The 17128-nt window shown below is 45.7% G+C and overlaps 1 protein-coding gene across 1 annotated transcript in view; it reads right to left on the bottom strand.

Annotated features, from left to right (window-relative positions):
- Positions 1 to 1371: 1371 nt before the first annotated feature.
- Positions 1372 to 17128, bottom strand: part of CALN1 (calneuron 1) — a gene marked incomplete at both ends in the record, with an annotated part of 109933 nt that continues 94176 nt past the window's right edge. The window contains 2 exons of the mRNA XM_084299871.1: positions 1372 to 1499; positions 7019 to 7190. Of these exons, the coding sequence (XP_084155997.1) occupies positions 1372 to 1499; positions 7019 to 7190 (300 nt within the window). The remainder of the gene's footprint in view (positions 1500 to 7018; positions 7191 to 17128) is intronic.

Genomic DNA, 17128 nt, shown 5'->3' with positions numbered 1-17128 from the left:
AAAGGAGAAACACTTTCCGATGTAATCCTGGCTCCAGGAGTGTGCAGTCCCTGCACTTTCCGCGGGATGTGTTGTGTCTCTTGTTTGCATCACTCCATCTTCTCTTTGCTGCACGTTAAAATCTCTTCCAGGAAAAATAACTAACACTTGCGGGATCTGAAAGTCTGACACACCACATAACATATGGCGGTATGCTCAAGTTTGATTCCTTCTTCTCTTGCTGCAGCCTGCTTTCCAGCTCATCCTCTCTTGAGCCCATCCATGGGATGGGTGGAGCGGTGGCAGCGGTGGTGGGATGGCTCCAGTGAGGGTCTGGAGCAGCTGGTTGGTCAAACCCCACATCACCACACAGGTGAGTATGTAATGTCTCTCATGAGAAGGTGTCTGACATGGAGGATTCACTGCAGATTACAACGACGGCAAATGAAATTAAATAAAAATTGGGCAGATGAGTAGCAGGAAGAAAAGCTGAGAAAGAGCTTTCCTTATGGTTTTGGTCTCAGATAAGGTTGTTGAATACCAATATAGTGAGAGGGCGAGACTTCTGGAAAGAAAATGTTGTTGAATACGCAGGTGGGACCAAAGAGAAGGCTGGTGCTGGTGGTTGCAGGGTTGGCTGGAAGACTGCACAAATCTCAGGAATGCCCATGTGTGAAAGCGGGTGGTGGTTCTTAAACCCTGATTTGCGGTGGGAAAAAATGTCAGACAGACTCATGCTACCCCACAGTCTGGTGTCAAAGGCGGTATTGTGAAGCAAAAATAGACATTTTGTATGACGCTGGCAATTTCTCCTCTTTTTACTTTGAAAATACTGTACAAGGATGCTCTAGCTCCCCTCTAATGCCGTAAACTCAAAGGCATGGTCATAAGGGAAAAACAAAGTGAAGCTGAAGTACATGAAATAAAATGAACAAGACTTGCTTGTGGCAATGCTACGATCAACTTCCTGGGAATGTGGGCCCGGCGGAGAGCTATGCAAAATAGTCAGTTGGCCCCTAGGTTAAAAGACAGCCCTGCTGCAATGAGTCACGAGGCTGTGCCTCCTTGAAACTGCAAAACAGACCGCTGGATGAAAGTGTCTTCCAAGTTACCATTGCTGTTTTGAAGCAATAATTCAGGACTCCTGTATATTTTTTTTATTGCATTAGGAAACAAAACCTTTAAAGCATTAAGACAGCCCTTTTATGTCCCTGCCAAAAGGATGTAGTTGATTCACAAGACACGTTACGCTGCTGGCCCCAGGCTCCTTGTCGAATGGTGCGTTATCTGCCTGCCTCTGTCTCTTTGCCGTGTGAGAGTCGGTTCAGGGGAAGCTCACCCGGTGGCATGCGCATGCATGGTCAGTTTGGTTCACAGTGTCATGGCGAGAGGCTACTCCATGCCGCTCCGCAGGATCTGGTTGGCCGCAATCAACATCACACTTATAATAAAGGCCATGGCAAATGCGCAGATAAGGCTCTTCCGTACACAGGTCTGTCTGTTCTGCTTCTGGGCGTGCACTGCAGGAAAGACAAGAGAAAGATCATAGCATCATAGAATCACAGGATGGCTTGGGTTGGAAGGGGACTTAAAGACCATCTAGTTCCTACCTCCTGCCATCCCGGGGGTTACTCGATGAGTTCCTCGGCCAAAGAAACATTTTTACTTTCCACTGGGATCGACTGAGCTCGGAAATCCTCCTTCTCCTCAATGTACACCCAACTTTGGCTGAACCCTCTAGCTCATACTTCAAAGATTCCCTGTGCTGGTCAAGCACTACCTCTCCTTGGAGACCATTGGGGTGAATATAGCTGGGACATTTCCAAATAATCATCCTTACCTTTCATTACTTCCATACCAATTTTCCTATTAGACTGCCCTCTTGTACTGCGGGAATCCCTTTCTCACTCACATTGGCTTTGAAAACCTTCAAATGCCTGAAGATTTAAGTGTTTCAGTTGATCTGGGTAGGGTAGGGTTGTGCTTTTTTTTTTAAGTTCTTTATGAAGTTCTCTATGCATTTCTTTTATTAGAAATATTGGTCTTCTGTGAATCCCCTTAGTCACGTCCAGGTTTTTCCAATTATAAGTCAAATGGGAGCAAGCAGAGATTCAAGATGTGCTCCCAGACAATGCTTAAAAAACACTGTGATCATTCCCATGAGCATGCATAGTACCTTAGGATTTTTTTTGAACTGTCTTTAGGTTTTTCTGTGCCTAAGCAAAATCAGACTTACTAAGAACCTTTTTAAATGAATGCTTGCAGAACAATTGTCAAAAGAGGTGAGAGCAAACTGCAACAGTTAATATGCAGACAAATGGGATTTTTAGCATTTGACATATTTTATGTAACTATATTTTTAAGTTCAGCAACAAGTATACATGTTGTGGTCTGCTAAAGCCAGTTCTTGTCTCTGCCTCAGTCTCCTAAGAATACCAGAACAACACACGGTACAGGGGTTCCACAAAGATTAACATTTGAAAAGGCTCTGAAGGTTCTGCAAGATGGATACAGAAAGTCATAAGATCCTCACACACATATATGGGTAGTACACACATATAAGGTCTTTTTTAGGTACGAGAAGGGATTTACCCACCTTCCTTTTCCCATAGATGCTTGTACTGGTGATGATGGGAGACTTTCAGATGGTTTGACAACAAGCTCAGAATTACAATAAAACCAAAATGTGACCAGAAAAAGGCTCTGAGTGCCCAAGCTGTGAAAAGGCCAGGAGAATGTTTCGAGCACAAAGAAATAAAACCTTATTTTGATCCAGGCTTGAACCTCATCACACGGAGACAGGGGAGCACTGGATGCTGCATTTTGAACACTTGTTTCATCCCTCCTTGCCTCCTCTGGCCAGGATTTAGCAGTGTCTGTGTCCTAATCCCAGCTCCCATGCGGTCCCTGAGCACCAGCTCAGTGCCGGAGGCACAAGAAGCCCTCGTTAGGCAGCACTTTGAGTCAAAATGCCGAGGGCAGGGAAATGTTGCACAACCATTGCTCCAAGGGACTCACTATATTCTGCTCAGATAATGAAATCCCCCTTACGGCAGCCTCCTAAATTACTTGCTTTCTGCTTGTATGGCTCTACTCCTTGATTCTTTCGTTTGCTTTTATAATGCACACAGAATCAATACTGTAGTTCCCTGGTTTTGTGCATGATGGCCCAGCACTTTGAAAAGCTTGTTAAATAACAGCTTTGGTTATTCTGTCTTTATTTTTCTGTTATTTATGCACTTTGAAAACTCCCCCAGCCAGCAAACAAAACAGTGGCATAAGCCCTCATGGTCAGTGTTGCTGTTCAACATAGGGCTCTGATGCCAGTTATTATGACTGGGAGAACAGTTGAAGACTGGCCATGACTTTCTGCAATGGCATTTTCCTACTCAATGGAAAAGAGTAAAGCATGTTCAGTATTTCTTGCAGAATTGCTCCTGAAGCAATTTCAGTCTTCTGCTATACTATCAAGTCAAAATAGAGCTTAAAGATAGTAGGATCCAGGTAAGCCATCAATATTGTTCTTTACCTACTGAGAAGCTGAAGTTGTCTTTTTTTTTTTTTTTAAATTGTTAACACAATTTTGTGCTGCCCTAGAATTGTCTATGAATTGTTCTCCTAAATATGAAAACCTTCTTGCCCTCCCTATAGATGATGAGGATTTGCTCTCAATTTCTTCAGATTCATACATCCTTTGATCATGGCATCTATTCTTTTTCCTGCTGGTTTCCATAGTGGGCATTGTCACAGGTCTGGATTATTGATGTGTTTTGCATTTTGTTGCCAATAGGAGTTTTTAATACCCAAGGGACATGCAGGCGTTTGGAGATGAGTTGTTTCCTTGAATGTGGTCAGAGCCAGAAGCTTCTTCTGAGGTGCCCCATTCAATGTAAAGGAAATCTCAAGAATCAAAGGCACATCAAGGCTCATCCTTCATCTTCTCAACATGCAGAGGGTATGCTGGTGGTGAAGACTTGGCCAAGGGGTGGCAAAGACAGCTTACCATCTGTAACTTCTCCACCTGGAAATAGGCTCAATGGGCACACTAGCTGTGACTGCCAGGCTGGTTATGATGCCCACAGTGGGGCTGAGATGCTCAGGGTGAGCATTGAGAACCCTCTCCTCTGCAGATTTAAGCTTGATAATGTGATCAGCTACAGTGTATTTATAGTGACTTTTGTCATTACTCTGCCAAAGTTGAGTTAGCTGAGGAGTGGATGCTCCTAATGCTTATCCGGGGAGAGCGGGGAGGGGATCTGTGGCAGCTCTTGCACATCCTGTTAATTTGAATGTCGGGGCTGAGGATAAAATACCCACGGCTGGCAGCACAGGTCACTGTAACTATCCAGCACTCTTGTTTGCCAAGAGCTTAATGTCATGAGCATTTGGATAAAGGGACCTGCCAGATGAATGATTTTTGTACTACAGATTTTTGTTAGTGTGATGTCATTGTAAAAGGTTGTCCTTTCCTTGTGTCTTTTCCCATAAAAACATGCACTCTTCTTGGCTCTGAGCTTTGTTGTCCTGCCCTAAGCATTAATAAAAATAGTGAGAAGGGCTGAAGATATAACTCTGCCTCCCTTCTGGTTGTGTTCTTTATTGTCAAGGCTGGTGTGGGCTGCTTGTACTGAGGAGCTGGGCATTTTCATTGCTTTGCTCTTCATCAAGTAGAAGGCTAACAAAACTCCCTTGAAATGTGTAGGAGGGAAAGTTGTAATGTGAGCCTAGATCTGACGTCTTGCAAATGACTCTCATGTTCAGAGTGAGCTGAACAAAATCCTAGACTTGTCTCTGACTATAATACAAATTTTGTACTTGGTTTAAAATGTGCGTGTGGTTGTCTGTGTGTATGCGTATGAGAGAGAGAAATAACTTACATCATCGGTGTTGATATACAATAAATATTATGAAGTTTAGTTGCGAAGGCCTTTCTATGACAAGAAGCCAATATGGCAAAATTTTGACACTTACAGAAATTTGCATTTGTACTTTTCTTGATAGTAATGTTTCCTGTCCGTGGAGGAAGGTCTTAGTGATCCTTTTTGATGGCAAGAACATGCCTTGTATGACAGTGGGTGGAGATTCCCCATTGCAGCAACATACTGAAAATATCTGCTGTCTCTCCTCCCATAGGATTCATTCCCAAATCTCAGTGAAAACCACCAGGGCTCAACTTGGCTTCATTCCTACCCATAATTAAAGGCACTTCAGAGGGGTGGATGAAATGTACATTAAAAATAGATGTGAACCTCTAAGCTATTCCCTTTAGGCTACCTTTACAGTTGAAAGAAATAGGTGTTTTTTACAGTGCAGTTCACCTCATCCCTGTGTAGTGCTTCAAATAAATTAGAGGAATTGTATCCATAAAGTATCTTTTTCTCTCCACTAATTAAGTGAGTGAAGGGTGATGAACTTACATAGAGACCCTTCTTAATACAAGGCTGAGATGCTGCCCAGCCTTCATGACAGCTCTCCCTTGGTGCCATCAGTCTATGCCATGAGGCCCTTTCATTCCTGCTTCTGAGTCCTGTGGGGAATTTTGTGTTTGGGAAATGGGAATGCTTACAGCAGCTGTGTCGCCTCTGGCACAAGTAGGTACTTCAAGTAATGGCATGTCCAGCCTTGAGAGCTGCGGGGACATAACCTACTCTCAGTCTGCCGTTCCTGGGAGAAATGCTCATGTCAGAGCTGCTGTGGACCAGAACCATTCCCTTCTCCTGGGACCTGGAGCAAAACTTAGCATCTTGGTTGACAGTGTTTCGTTGATCTTTATTCTCTGGTGGATTTGTATGTGTGTGTGTATTCCTAACAACATCTAAAAAAGGGTCTGTTTTGCTTCTAGGTTCTGCCTAGCACCAGCAATGCCAACATCCCACGAGGAAAGCTGTTCTTGCTGTACTTTTGGAAGCTGGGACTTCCAAAATGAGAAGCTGAGCATTTCGGTTTTCGGACCCATTTTTTGTTGCGACTTGGATAGTTCACCCAAGTACCGATGCTGAAAGAAGCCTGCATGCCTCTTGCAGCAGTGACAGCTGGCGCATGTCTCCACTGAATCAGCAGGTCAGTGGGGACTAACAACTCCATTCATGTAAGTAAGCATCCCTTCCTCCCTGCCGCTCTTTGTGAGGAAAAAAAAAATGTTGCTTGGCTTGGTTTGAAGAGTGTCGCTGCTTACCTCCCTCCTGCAGACTTTTTAAAATTCAGCCGTGCTCTTCTACATCTTTTCTGCAGTATTTAGCACAGGATGACTGTGCTGGATACAGTGTCTGAATCCCATTAATTAGCCAGGCTAAGAATTGCACTAATATGCCTATCATTTGCTTTATTTTGATGCTTCATTATCTCCACCTAGTGCCCTTTCAGAGGCTACTTGACCCCTCGGAATATCAGGATTTCCCACAAATGGACGATGTAATGTGGCATTTCAGTGGATGGGAAAGCACCAGGGTGATGTGCAGAACCCTTAAGTTTCTCTGTATGTATCTCACTGGACTTTTTGCACTTGAGATGATTTTTAGGTTTGGTTGTTACAACCAGCAACAATTTGGAGCACCATGAGTTCCTCTGGCCTAGAAGCTGATTTATTTGCCAGGAGTCTGTGGATATCTGTACTGTGAATGAATGCATGGTTTGGGCTTTGTAATATTGTCTGCTGTGCTGCTACACTGAGGGGAAAAATAGACCAGGTTGGTTATGTTCGACACAAATATTCTTTTTCATTTCCTAAGAGGCACTGAAGCTGGCCTGTGAATTTCAATTTATTGCTGGCTCCAAAGTGAAACAGCCCAAGTACCACCCTGTGGCTCTGCAAACCATCAGATATAAAAGTTGCTTTGGGCATACTCCAAGTTTAGGGGACAAATGAGAAAGAAAGGGTTTTGGTATTGGCTCAAAAGCTGTGTGAACTAGTAGACTGAGCATTGATCTCAAAGCTGAGAAGTCCTGAAGTAACTCCGCACTAACTCTGTGCAACTTTGCCCATTGCATATTGTGGACCAGGCTGAGTTTTACAAAGGAAGAAGAAAGAAAATAATAGTACAGAAACTTTCTCCCTCACCTTCAAACTCTGTTTGACAGTTGCCAGAGTTTTCATTTAAACTCTCCTCTTCATTGATAATGATGTTCTCAATGTCCTTCATCGTTAAGTGGTCCCGGAAGGCGTGGTAGAGGATGTGTTTCAGCTCTTCTAGTGTTATCCTCTGCATGTCGAACTGTGGGAAGAGAACCGAGTTAGACACGGCCAGCAGGAACAAGCGTGGTACTGGGAGGAAGAGAGGCATGTGGGCACATTGCAGTTCCCTACTTGTGGTTTTTTCAACCTCATTTCAACACCTCAATATAACTTTGCAAATTTTGCTCTTTTGGGTTCATTTAACACTAACAGTGTGAATACTTCAACTGGATGTAGCTAGAGCTCTTGCAGCTTACTTATTGCTGGTAGAGCTGTAGGGAAGCAAGGGGTTGTTTTCCAGGCTGGAAATATAGCAATCCAGCATCAGCCCTGGCAATCCTGGAAGAGGTAAAGCCCTCAGAAATTCCCCTGGCACCTCCAGCACCTTGCCGTGAGCCACAACCTTCTCTCTGCCCTGTTTTTCCTCCTGACTGCAGTGTGGAGAGCACAAGCAGAGAACATTTTCCTTGCAGAAATGTAGATCCAGTAGGTAAATGCTGTTTCCGCATATACCAGATGAATGCTTTAAAACCAGACCATTCCTGCAGAATATGTAGAAATGAATTTTGCAGCAGAGGAACTTTGCACAGGTGTAAGTTTCATGGTATTAACATCTGCTAATGGTACACAAGAGAGGGGGTTCCCAATGTCTGACTGGCAGCCCAAGGGAGGAGACCAGCCTCTCCGAGCCATCAGTGCAGGCACTGAAGAAGGATTGAAGTGCTCTGAGCCCTCCCACATCTCCTCCTGTGCTGCTGCTGATAGGCAGGTGGTGTGCCTGCATCTCAGCATGTGAGCAGCACCTTGACATCTCAGCATTTACAACCCCAGACACAGGTTTGCCAGCACCAAACAGTGAGCACCGGGGCTTGTACACCCTTATCCAAGCTGCCTACCTTCAAGAAACCTCAGAAAAAACAAACAACCCTGGCTTAACACTGTGGTGTTAACACTGAGGAAAGGCGATGCAAACTTGTGCCCACTTCTGCAATTGAGAGTATGGTGATAATGAATGATCAGATCATATAGCTGGCATTTCAGAAACAGTACAGCGTAAATCCCCAATCCTTTTCCCCAAGGTTGATAAGGACAGGACAAACCTTATCAGCTCTGAGCCGCCTGGTGTGTTATCTAAGGTTGTCTTCCCTGACCACTGCTCCACACCTCATTGCACAGATACAAAATTATTAATTCTCAAAGTGATTAACTGGGGGAAATAAGTGCACTGTGATTAAACCTGGACCTCAAAGTATTTATGTGTTTCTGTGTGCATATAAGCAGATCTGCATGCATCCATATGCATTAATCTATCTAAGAAACACTGATTTTTACAGTTCTATTTATTTATTTCATGCAATGATTTAAAACTTGGTGCAGTAAATCTACAGAAAAGTGAATAGCAGGGGTACAGTAGACAGACAGTTCCTGTTTTTTGCCCCAGATGAGTTCTCTGAAACCCTGATTTGGTTGGTATGCTTGTTTTGTTGCTTTCCTTGTTCCTCAGGGATTCGATATTCATGCTGCCCAGCTAAAAATAGCGAGCATGCAATTGTCACCAGTGGTCCCCTGCCGCACAGTTCAAAGTTGGATTGCAACCCCCCCCCCAGTATTTAGTCACATATTTCCAGCTCTCTTTATTGTGCATGAGGAAATTTCACCACCCGTAATCTGTCTTCTTATATGTTAAAAGAGCAAGTAAAATCAAGCAACTGTGTACTTCACAACTATGATTATGAAAAGCATTTCTCCTGACAAATAAAGGTGTGGAAACTTGGCTAATGTGTATGCTTGTCTTACAGCAGTGTCAGGAGCTGTCATTAGCGGAGGTTTGTGGAGTGTCTTGAGGCTGCCCAGGGTGTGCATCCCTCCCAGCTGGCTTCCTGCAGTGCCACAGAGGCGTACTCGTGGGCAGCAGTAATGCTTTATCACCTGCCACCCAGTCCTGCTCTCCTTTGAAGTTTTTCTCTTGGCAGAGCTCAAACCTGAACTTTGGCCCTGGTGTCTTCCTAAATCCACCCTATGCTGAAACCCATAATTTCACTTAGTGGTCAATTTGTATCAGCAGGAGCCGCTAGATGGCATGGGGTTAACCTATCACCAGGGTGTAATATTCAACCTGTGCTGGAGTTTTCTTACTGTTCTCGGCTCAGGAAAAGTTCTCCGAGGCCAATACAAACATTTTTTCCCCGTTTTTTTTTTAATGGGCTTATTTCCCCCGCACCTCCCCACCTGCCCCTCCCCCTTAAAGTAATGATTTTTTAGAAGTTGTTCAAAACTTGTGTTCTCCAACGTGGACTGACGCTCAACCCCTACAAGTGCTTCAAAGCCCAGAGCACTGTCTCTGTGATCTGATCTTTACTTGTGGACTCCGAGGATTATTGCAGTGTTGTGTTATCCTCCTTTAGACTTAATGGAAATTCTCAAAGACTTCATCTGGGTAGGGTAGTTGAGGACAAAGAACCTCCTGTGTATGGTGCATGCATGCTGGCCTTGGGGAGGGTAAAAGACACACAGTCCCCTGTGCTGGCATATGTTGCTCCTTTCCTTTTGCTCTTAGGAATCATTGCAGGTCTCTCTTTATAACAGCACTGCCACTAACAAGCTTTTGCAGAGTCTACCTATTGTCTTGCTTCAGGCTACCTGGATTACAAACACAGACACAGGCATCTGCTGGTCTTAACAATGTGGAAACAGTAATGACTTGTGGGTTTGGGGGTATTCCTATACCAGTTAGTGTGTCTAACGGGACAAAATTCTCTTGTCAAATATCCATCTGTTGCTGTGTCTCTGGCTCCTACTTTTAAGCTTGATGCTAATATAGGGAAAAATATTTTATATTGTTCCGTTACCATTTTTGTCTTCTAGGAGGAACCATCTCAGATGGGTGTCAAAATCACCATTGCTGGCTCATGCCCTGTGTGTTTGGCCTGTTTGCATGCATATGTTCATTGCTCCTGCTTTGCTCTCTGCTCCAGTACTTGCATCCAGCAGGCATTTCCTCCATCATCAGCACAGAAGTTTGTCCACACTGGGCTTGAGCTCAGTGCAGCCAGAGACGATAATTTGCATCGGGTTTGGGCTTCCAGGTAATTTCTTCTATTATCATTGCTCTCCAATCTGGCAGCTTCCCTGATTCACTTTTCAATTACTCTGGCTTTTTATTGTTGTAATGACAGTAACCAGGGAGCAACTCTTAACTTTTATTGGCTCTGCTGAGAGGAAAACTGTGACTGTTGCAAGCTGAAAACTTTCTATAGGATTTATAATTAGGAGAAATCAATGATGTCGTTTCTGATTTGGTGCTTTTGGAATACGCTGTAAGCAGTGCTATAGAAACAAACTATGCGCAGTGCTGATGCTCAAATGCCCCATGTGATGCATGAGAACCCTGAATGAAAACCTGCACTAGTTACAGGTGTGTTTGGCTTCTTATGGAGAGCACCAGGAATTGCCCACTGCAGTTTAGTGGACTTGAGTAATTGTAAGCAGCAGACACATCTCATGTTGTCCCAAAAGACACTCTGGGACATTTTGTAAAATGGACCTGATCCAACACAGTCCCTTGCTTTGAATTCCCTGCTGGGAATGAAAGCACAGTCCTGACCAGTTCCTTCAGTCTTCCTACATGCAGTTTCTGAAGTTTGCAGCTAACCGATAGCTGTCATGGCTGCAGAACACTGGTTTCACAGCTGGTACCTTTTGCAGATACTGCTGTATCATATCTGGCACGTTCTCCTTCTGCTCTATGCAGGGAAGAGACCCTATGGGAAGCACTTGGTTCTTCAAAGAGTTAAATGCTGAAATAATACTTATGACACTTTCCTTTAATATCACCTCAGCTTTCAAAAAAAGAGTGGTAGAGCTCCTTTCTTGAATCCCAAGTTGGCCTTGCTGCTGTGCAGAGTGGGCGATGTCAGGATAGGACCCTGCATGGCACAGTGAGTGGGGCTGTTCGGGTGACTCGCAACTTCTCTCAAAGCTGCATTAATAAAAATCCTCACCAAGGGGCAGGACTGGCTCCTCTGGCAGCTATGGCTTTAGCTAGGACAGTGCTTGGATACCAACTTGTCCTGAACCTACTGGGCCCAAGTCTGGCCCATGTAAGCCATCTGAGAAGGTCTTCTACTGTTGAGGACTCCATATGAGCCTTGTGCCTCTTGATGGTGGGAGAATGAATCTGGGGTGGGAGAAAGAACACTGGGGTGGGGAATGAATCAGCAGAGGGGAGAGCAGGCTCTTTCCTCATGCTTTTGAAAAACAGGTCTGCAGTTCCAAAAGCTTCAGGTTTCATAGATTTCTCATTTGTGGTAGCCAAACAAAAAATAATTTGTTAATAACTTCTGAACAACAAGCATAATTTAGTCTTCGTCTTTGCTCTCAGATCTAGTGCATTTCAGACTATGTCTGTCTTGAATACCTGCAAGGAAAATGCAAACTGGCTCTGCCCATGCTCAGCTCACAGCTGACTGCGACACCTGGGGATGTGACCCCCCAAATACTCCGACTATTTGCACAGCAAGCAGGGCTTTGTGCTGCATTGGCCACTGCCTCTTTGTTTCTGAACACAAGCAGCATATTGGTGCTCACTCTAGATCGTGCAGCTGTTCCTTTAGCTAGACAGGCTTTGAGCTCATAAACTACTGGTCTGTGTCTTTTCCATAGGACCAATGTTTCATGTTGGCCATGTATTAAAGTGCACAGCCCCAGAGTGCTCAACACAAGAACACAATGTATTCCCAGCTCTGCTTGGGGACTGGATAAATGGCCATTTTGTACTGACTGTACTTCCCAGATAAACTCAGCCACTGATATTTTATAATGCAAGGGACACAGACTCCTGGAGAAATCAGGAGTCTGGAGGGGCAGGGGGACCACACAAGAAGGGAGCAAGCATGTGAAGCGGTGTAGTGGTTTTTGCTTGGGATGTGTTGAGCTGTACAGGCTGGAGGTCTTGCTGCTCACACCTAAGAGGCAGCAAGTGCTGTTTCAATCCACAGCCTGTGGCAGCCCGGTGCTGTAAAAGCTTCTGGATGAAGACAATACATTTTCATATATCTATATATAGATATATCTATACGTATATATATATAAATAAAACATATGTGGGAACCTATGAAATATTTTCTAAATGTCCAGACATACACCCCCTCCAAATCTGGAAGTTTCTCATTATATATTTTATTTATTCTTCTATCAAAGAAGATGTGCTACAGGGGTGAACATTTTGACACCCTGAAGCTTGGAGTGACTCTTGTGCTCCCCCAGGACAGAGGACAGAGCCACTCCTAAGCCTGCAACATGCAACTGGAGTTAAAGGAGCAATGCCATTTTCTGTGTTCCCCCAAATCACTGCTACCTTTAAAGCAAGTCTAATTTCCTCTACCCACCCCCTTTCTGGCCCACACATCCACAGAAGGAGGGCTGGAAGTCCTGCAGCTCCAGCAGTGAAAACACAGAAGATGCATTTTGTTCTGCTCCACACACACCCCCGTGGAGGGTGGCTGACTCCATGATGTGAGCTGAAGATTGAGGGGTCTATTTGTCTTTTCCCCATTGCTACTACTCTTTGTCCTTCCATTGCCTGCTCCATGACAGTGCTCTTGCCACCTACAAAGGCGTGACCCAGAGCATTTATGGACTGGGACAAAGCATGCAAAGGTCCTGCAGGAATGCTCTGTGGGCTGTGGTAGGAACTGAGGCTGCCCTCACATGTGCACAAGCCCTTTCTCTTTCTGGGGCCCATGCCTGACCATCTGTGGAAGTCTCACATTGCCCTGCTGAGAGCAGCCTTATCCCAGCTTGCTGCCCTTCTGTAGAGGGAGGAGGGAGAAATGGATCAGAGCAAAAGGGACCATGCTTCTCATTGCACCCATTGTAGTACTCACCTCCACCTCCACCCACTTTACCTGTGTGCATTTGCAGGACAGCAGACACAAATTCATCCTTGCCAGCACCCTGCTGCCTCCACCAAATTCCCTGCAAGAGGGAGCAGAGCTCCATCCAGCTACAGGATCATCCTCCTCCCAGGAGATGATGCTGCACAGCTCTGCTTTAGTGGAAAGATGTGGTCCCACCCTGCTGGGGCTGGAGCCCAGGACTGAGCACCTCGCTTGCACCCTCAGGGTGTTTCTCCATCCCTGCTTGCCCATCACTCACAGCATGAGGCTGCACAAACACGCTCCCAGTGCCAGGAGCACCCTGGCTCAAGAAGCCCAGCAGCAACCAGCATCCCTGTAGAAATAACCTTACATACAAGGCAGCTGGGGCTGTGGGACCCCACGAGTACCCATCTGCCAGCTTGAGTTGGCTCTGTGGTGCACAATGTGCCCCGGGCCACCTTGCCCTGCATCCATGCCAGCACCCAGGTGCTAGTAACAGCTTCTCCAGCCCTGCCTTGGGGTTGGGGTTGTTGTCAGCTGGGGTACCGCTTGCCGTTGGGAACAGCCAGCTTCCCTGATGCTGCACCTGAGCATCCCGCTTGCCAGGAGCAGGAGAGGGTAACAAGCTCATTTCCATAGTAACAGGCTCGTTACTGCACTGGCTGCTGCTAACGGGAGATAGCTCCATTCTTCCCAGCAGCTTTGTCAGCAGGGAATTGCTCATACATTGATAAATTATAATCAGATTTAAGTGTGTATTCTTAGCACCCTTAATCCCAAGCACCTGGCTTAAATTTGCACTGTGAAATGATGAAGTGTGCAAAACTAACCTGGCCTGTGGGTAACTCCTGCGTGTTCCTCCAGCCACCCCCAGAGCTCACGCAGGGCCTCTGAAGGGTACTGCTGGGATGTCCACAGCCCTGCGAGAGGTACCAAGTCTTGTGGGTTACAAAATGTTTGGTGTGTGGGTCCGCACATGCTTCTCTATCAGCTTGGCCCTTGCTCTGTCTGGGTGGACCAAGACCATGATGAAGAGTGGGCTTTCTGCATACCAGAGGCAAGAAGCCACCCACCTTGAGGAGGCCGCCAAGGCTTGCTGCAGGTGATGTGCCTGGTGAGTATGAGAAACACTGGGGTACCTTCCCAGGCCCCTGTTGGTGAACCCACAAGGTTGCCCCTATCCCCATCCTCATCCCTATCCCCATCTCCACCATCTCCATCCACACCACTGCACCTGGAACCAATGCACAACCAGGGACCAGTTCATGTGTTGACAACTTGGCATTTTCCCATGCGGAAAATTACATTTCATCTTAAAAACAACAATCAGTTCAATGCTGAATATATGAAAAAAAGGCACCTTTGGCCTTCATGGTGGTGATGGAAATGGGCTTCTCACTTCATCTTGCTGCTTGCTGACTGCACTGATAGCTCTGGGCTGCTGGCTCAGTACCAGCTGGTGCACCGGCTCTTTTTCTGTGCACTTCCACGCGAACCACTGGAACAAGGCAACAATGCTGAAAATGATTTGCAAGAAGTCCTGCAGGCACAGGGTGCCTATATGCAGCCAGGGCCTCCTGCACTCTCCCCTGTTCTCCCAGGGGAGGTCCCACTTCTCCTTTTGTCCCAATTGTCAAGATGCTTCAAGTACCATTTTCTAAGTACTAGTGCTGCTACTTCTTCTTTTCTACTACCTCGCCTTTAGTGCTCTGTGTTTATTCAGAGAGCATTAAGCAAAGCTGCTTTACTTGCTGCTTTCCCCCTGTGCTGTCCTGCTCCCTGCACAGCCCCAGCTCTGACTGTAGCTGTTGCCAACAGCTTGGATATCCACCCAGATGCCACTTCGGGTCTCAGAGTTATTCAGTCACCTGGCACATCTGACAAGCTAATTTGACTCAATGTGCCCAAAATATAGGGTTGTCCCAGCTCATATCCAAGTGTTTACTAGGGCATGCTACAGAGCAGGGGCAGGGGACAGTGTATCCCTGAAGAGCCCTGCGTGATCGGTGCTCACCATGTTTCCTCCTCGGTCCCCCTCCAGTGCCCGGCAGAGGTGGCGTTAGCTTTGCTTGCCATGCCCCTGCAGAACCTGGTGGGGGTCTGGAGCATCCCTTAAACCTTCTGGTTACACAAGACACGATTCCTGGGACAAGGCTTAGTGCACTGATGGTGTAGCTAAAGTGACCCCATGAAGATACTGTCGTTTGGGTTGGGTGATGGAAGATGCTGCTGACAGTCTTCAAAGAAATCCTCTTGTATTGTCCTGGGTGTTTACGAATGAGCCATTGTTGCCTCTGCTATGTCCCACCGCCTGGCTAGCTTGGTGCTCTCCATCACTAGACACAGATTTTAACTCTCTGGGGTTAAGTTTTAAGCAGAGGAGTGGGTCAGTGACTTTGCTTCTGCACCGGTCTCCTCACTTCACAGCTGGGATATAATGGTTATTAAACTGGGCTAAGAGAAATTGGCTCCCTGAGAGGTTAAATTGCAGCAACACCTCCACAGAAAACACAGTAGGAATATTAATCCTGGGCCCATTCAATTAACTTAAAATAGTTTAACTAAAACATGGAGAAGTGGTTGGTTTTTTTTGTTTGTTTGTTTTGTTTTGGTTTTAAATTAGAAAGTGCTATCAGGCTGAAGTACAAATTAATGGGTTCTAATTATTTCTTTCGCCCAGTTTTACAGCTCCCTGGCCTCAATAACCAGTGCCCAGTCTGATCCTAATAAAAGTGCATATGTAAATGGGTCTTCAGCATCTTGACCTTAGATGTGAGGCCTGTGGGAGCCTCTTGGAAAAACAAACTCACAGGTTTTAATTAGGGCTAATGCTGGGAATCCCCATTTGGGAGCGAGTGGCTTCAGCCTACCTCACAAATATGGAGTTTCTACTGGATTGATGCCTCCAGTGTAAACCCATCCTCTGGATGGGGCTGGAGCTTGTTCTGGGTGTGTGCCTATGTGTCCTGCTGTGGGCAGTCCTGTGTCCCCTCCGTTCAATCAGCAACAAAATGAGAGCAGGACAGGGGGTTTTGTGGCAGGTCACCATGTGGGGTGTGCTGAAGAATCACTTCTTGCAAAAAAATCTTTGTCCTACAAGATGCTCCTTCACCAGTGGAAGGGCAGAGGCTCTGTCCCCTGGGGGGATGCAGTGAGTCCCTGGAGTGACAGAAACCTGTCTGGCTGTGCCAGGTGCATCATATTTACATCTTCATCCCGACACAAACTGAACAAGGACATGAGGTGACCTTGATCCATGTTACCTCCTCCAGCGCCGCTGCTGGTGCCATGCCTTGTGCCAGCATCACAGTGGTGAAGCATAGGCTATAACTTTTTGGCAATAATGACAAACATGACACCCAACAAGAGTAGGATTATGGAATAAGGGAAAGGCACCATCTAGCAAAAGTAACCTGTTCTGTCTGCTTCACCAGATTGATTGAATTTGACCCACTGCTCTTCTCCCCACTTCTCACACACTGCTGCTGACAGCATCACTGCCTGGAGGAGCGATCTGTAAGCTGCTTCTGAATTAGAGAAGAAAGCAGAATCCCCAGCAAAGCAAATGAGCCAGCCAAACAGCCCTGCTGCTGAAAGTGTCCTTTAGCCAAAGGGAACCAATTTTTCACTTAACGGTTACAAATGTTTCAAGAATGCCAGGAGAAGTGGATTAGAAGGTGAGACATGTTCCTGAAATGTGTGAAGGACACTGATAATTAATAAGAGCTTTGCCAAGGAGACTGAGAGCTACTATGGGGAAACTCAAGACATCCTTAACACTGCAGATGATGAGTATCAAACAGTAGCAATAACAAGGCAGCAAACAGGTCTTCCAGTATTGCTATCTAGCACCAGACAAAACTAACATAGGCTGCAGGCAACTTCTCAGGCTGCTCTATTAAATCAAAGTACATTTGTTTTTTATGTTGGTCCCCTTGTTCCATAGCCATCTGGGATGTCTGGTCCAAAATGAAAGTCCAGGTCTATAAAAAAAAATGCTGAATTTCCAGAAATGACCAGACAATGCTGTATATGTGCAAATGCTTGATACTATTATTACTGAAGCTGTGCCATGTAGGGAAAGAAGAGAGTAAGAGCA

The sequence above is a fragment of the Netta rufina genome (genome assembly GCF_964035555.1).
Source record: "Netta rufina genome assembly, chromosome: 21".
Taxonomy (NCBI): domain Eukaryota; kingdom Metazoa; phylum Chordata; class Aves; order Anseriformes; family Anatidae; genus Netta; species Netta rufina.
This window is presented reverse-complemented; position numbering and strand designations above follow the sequence as displayed.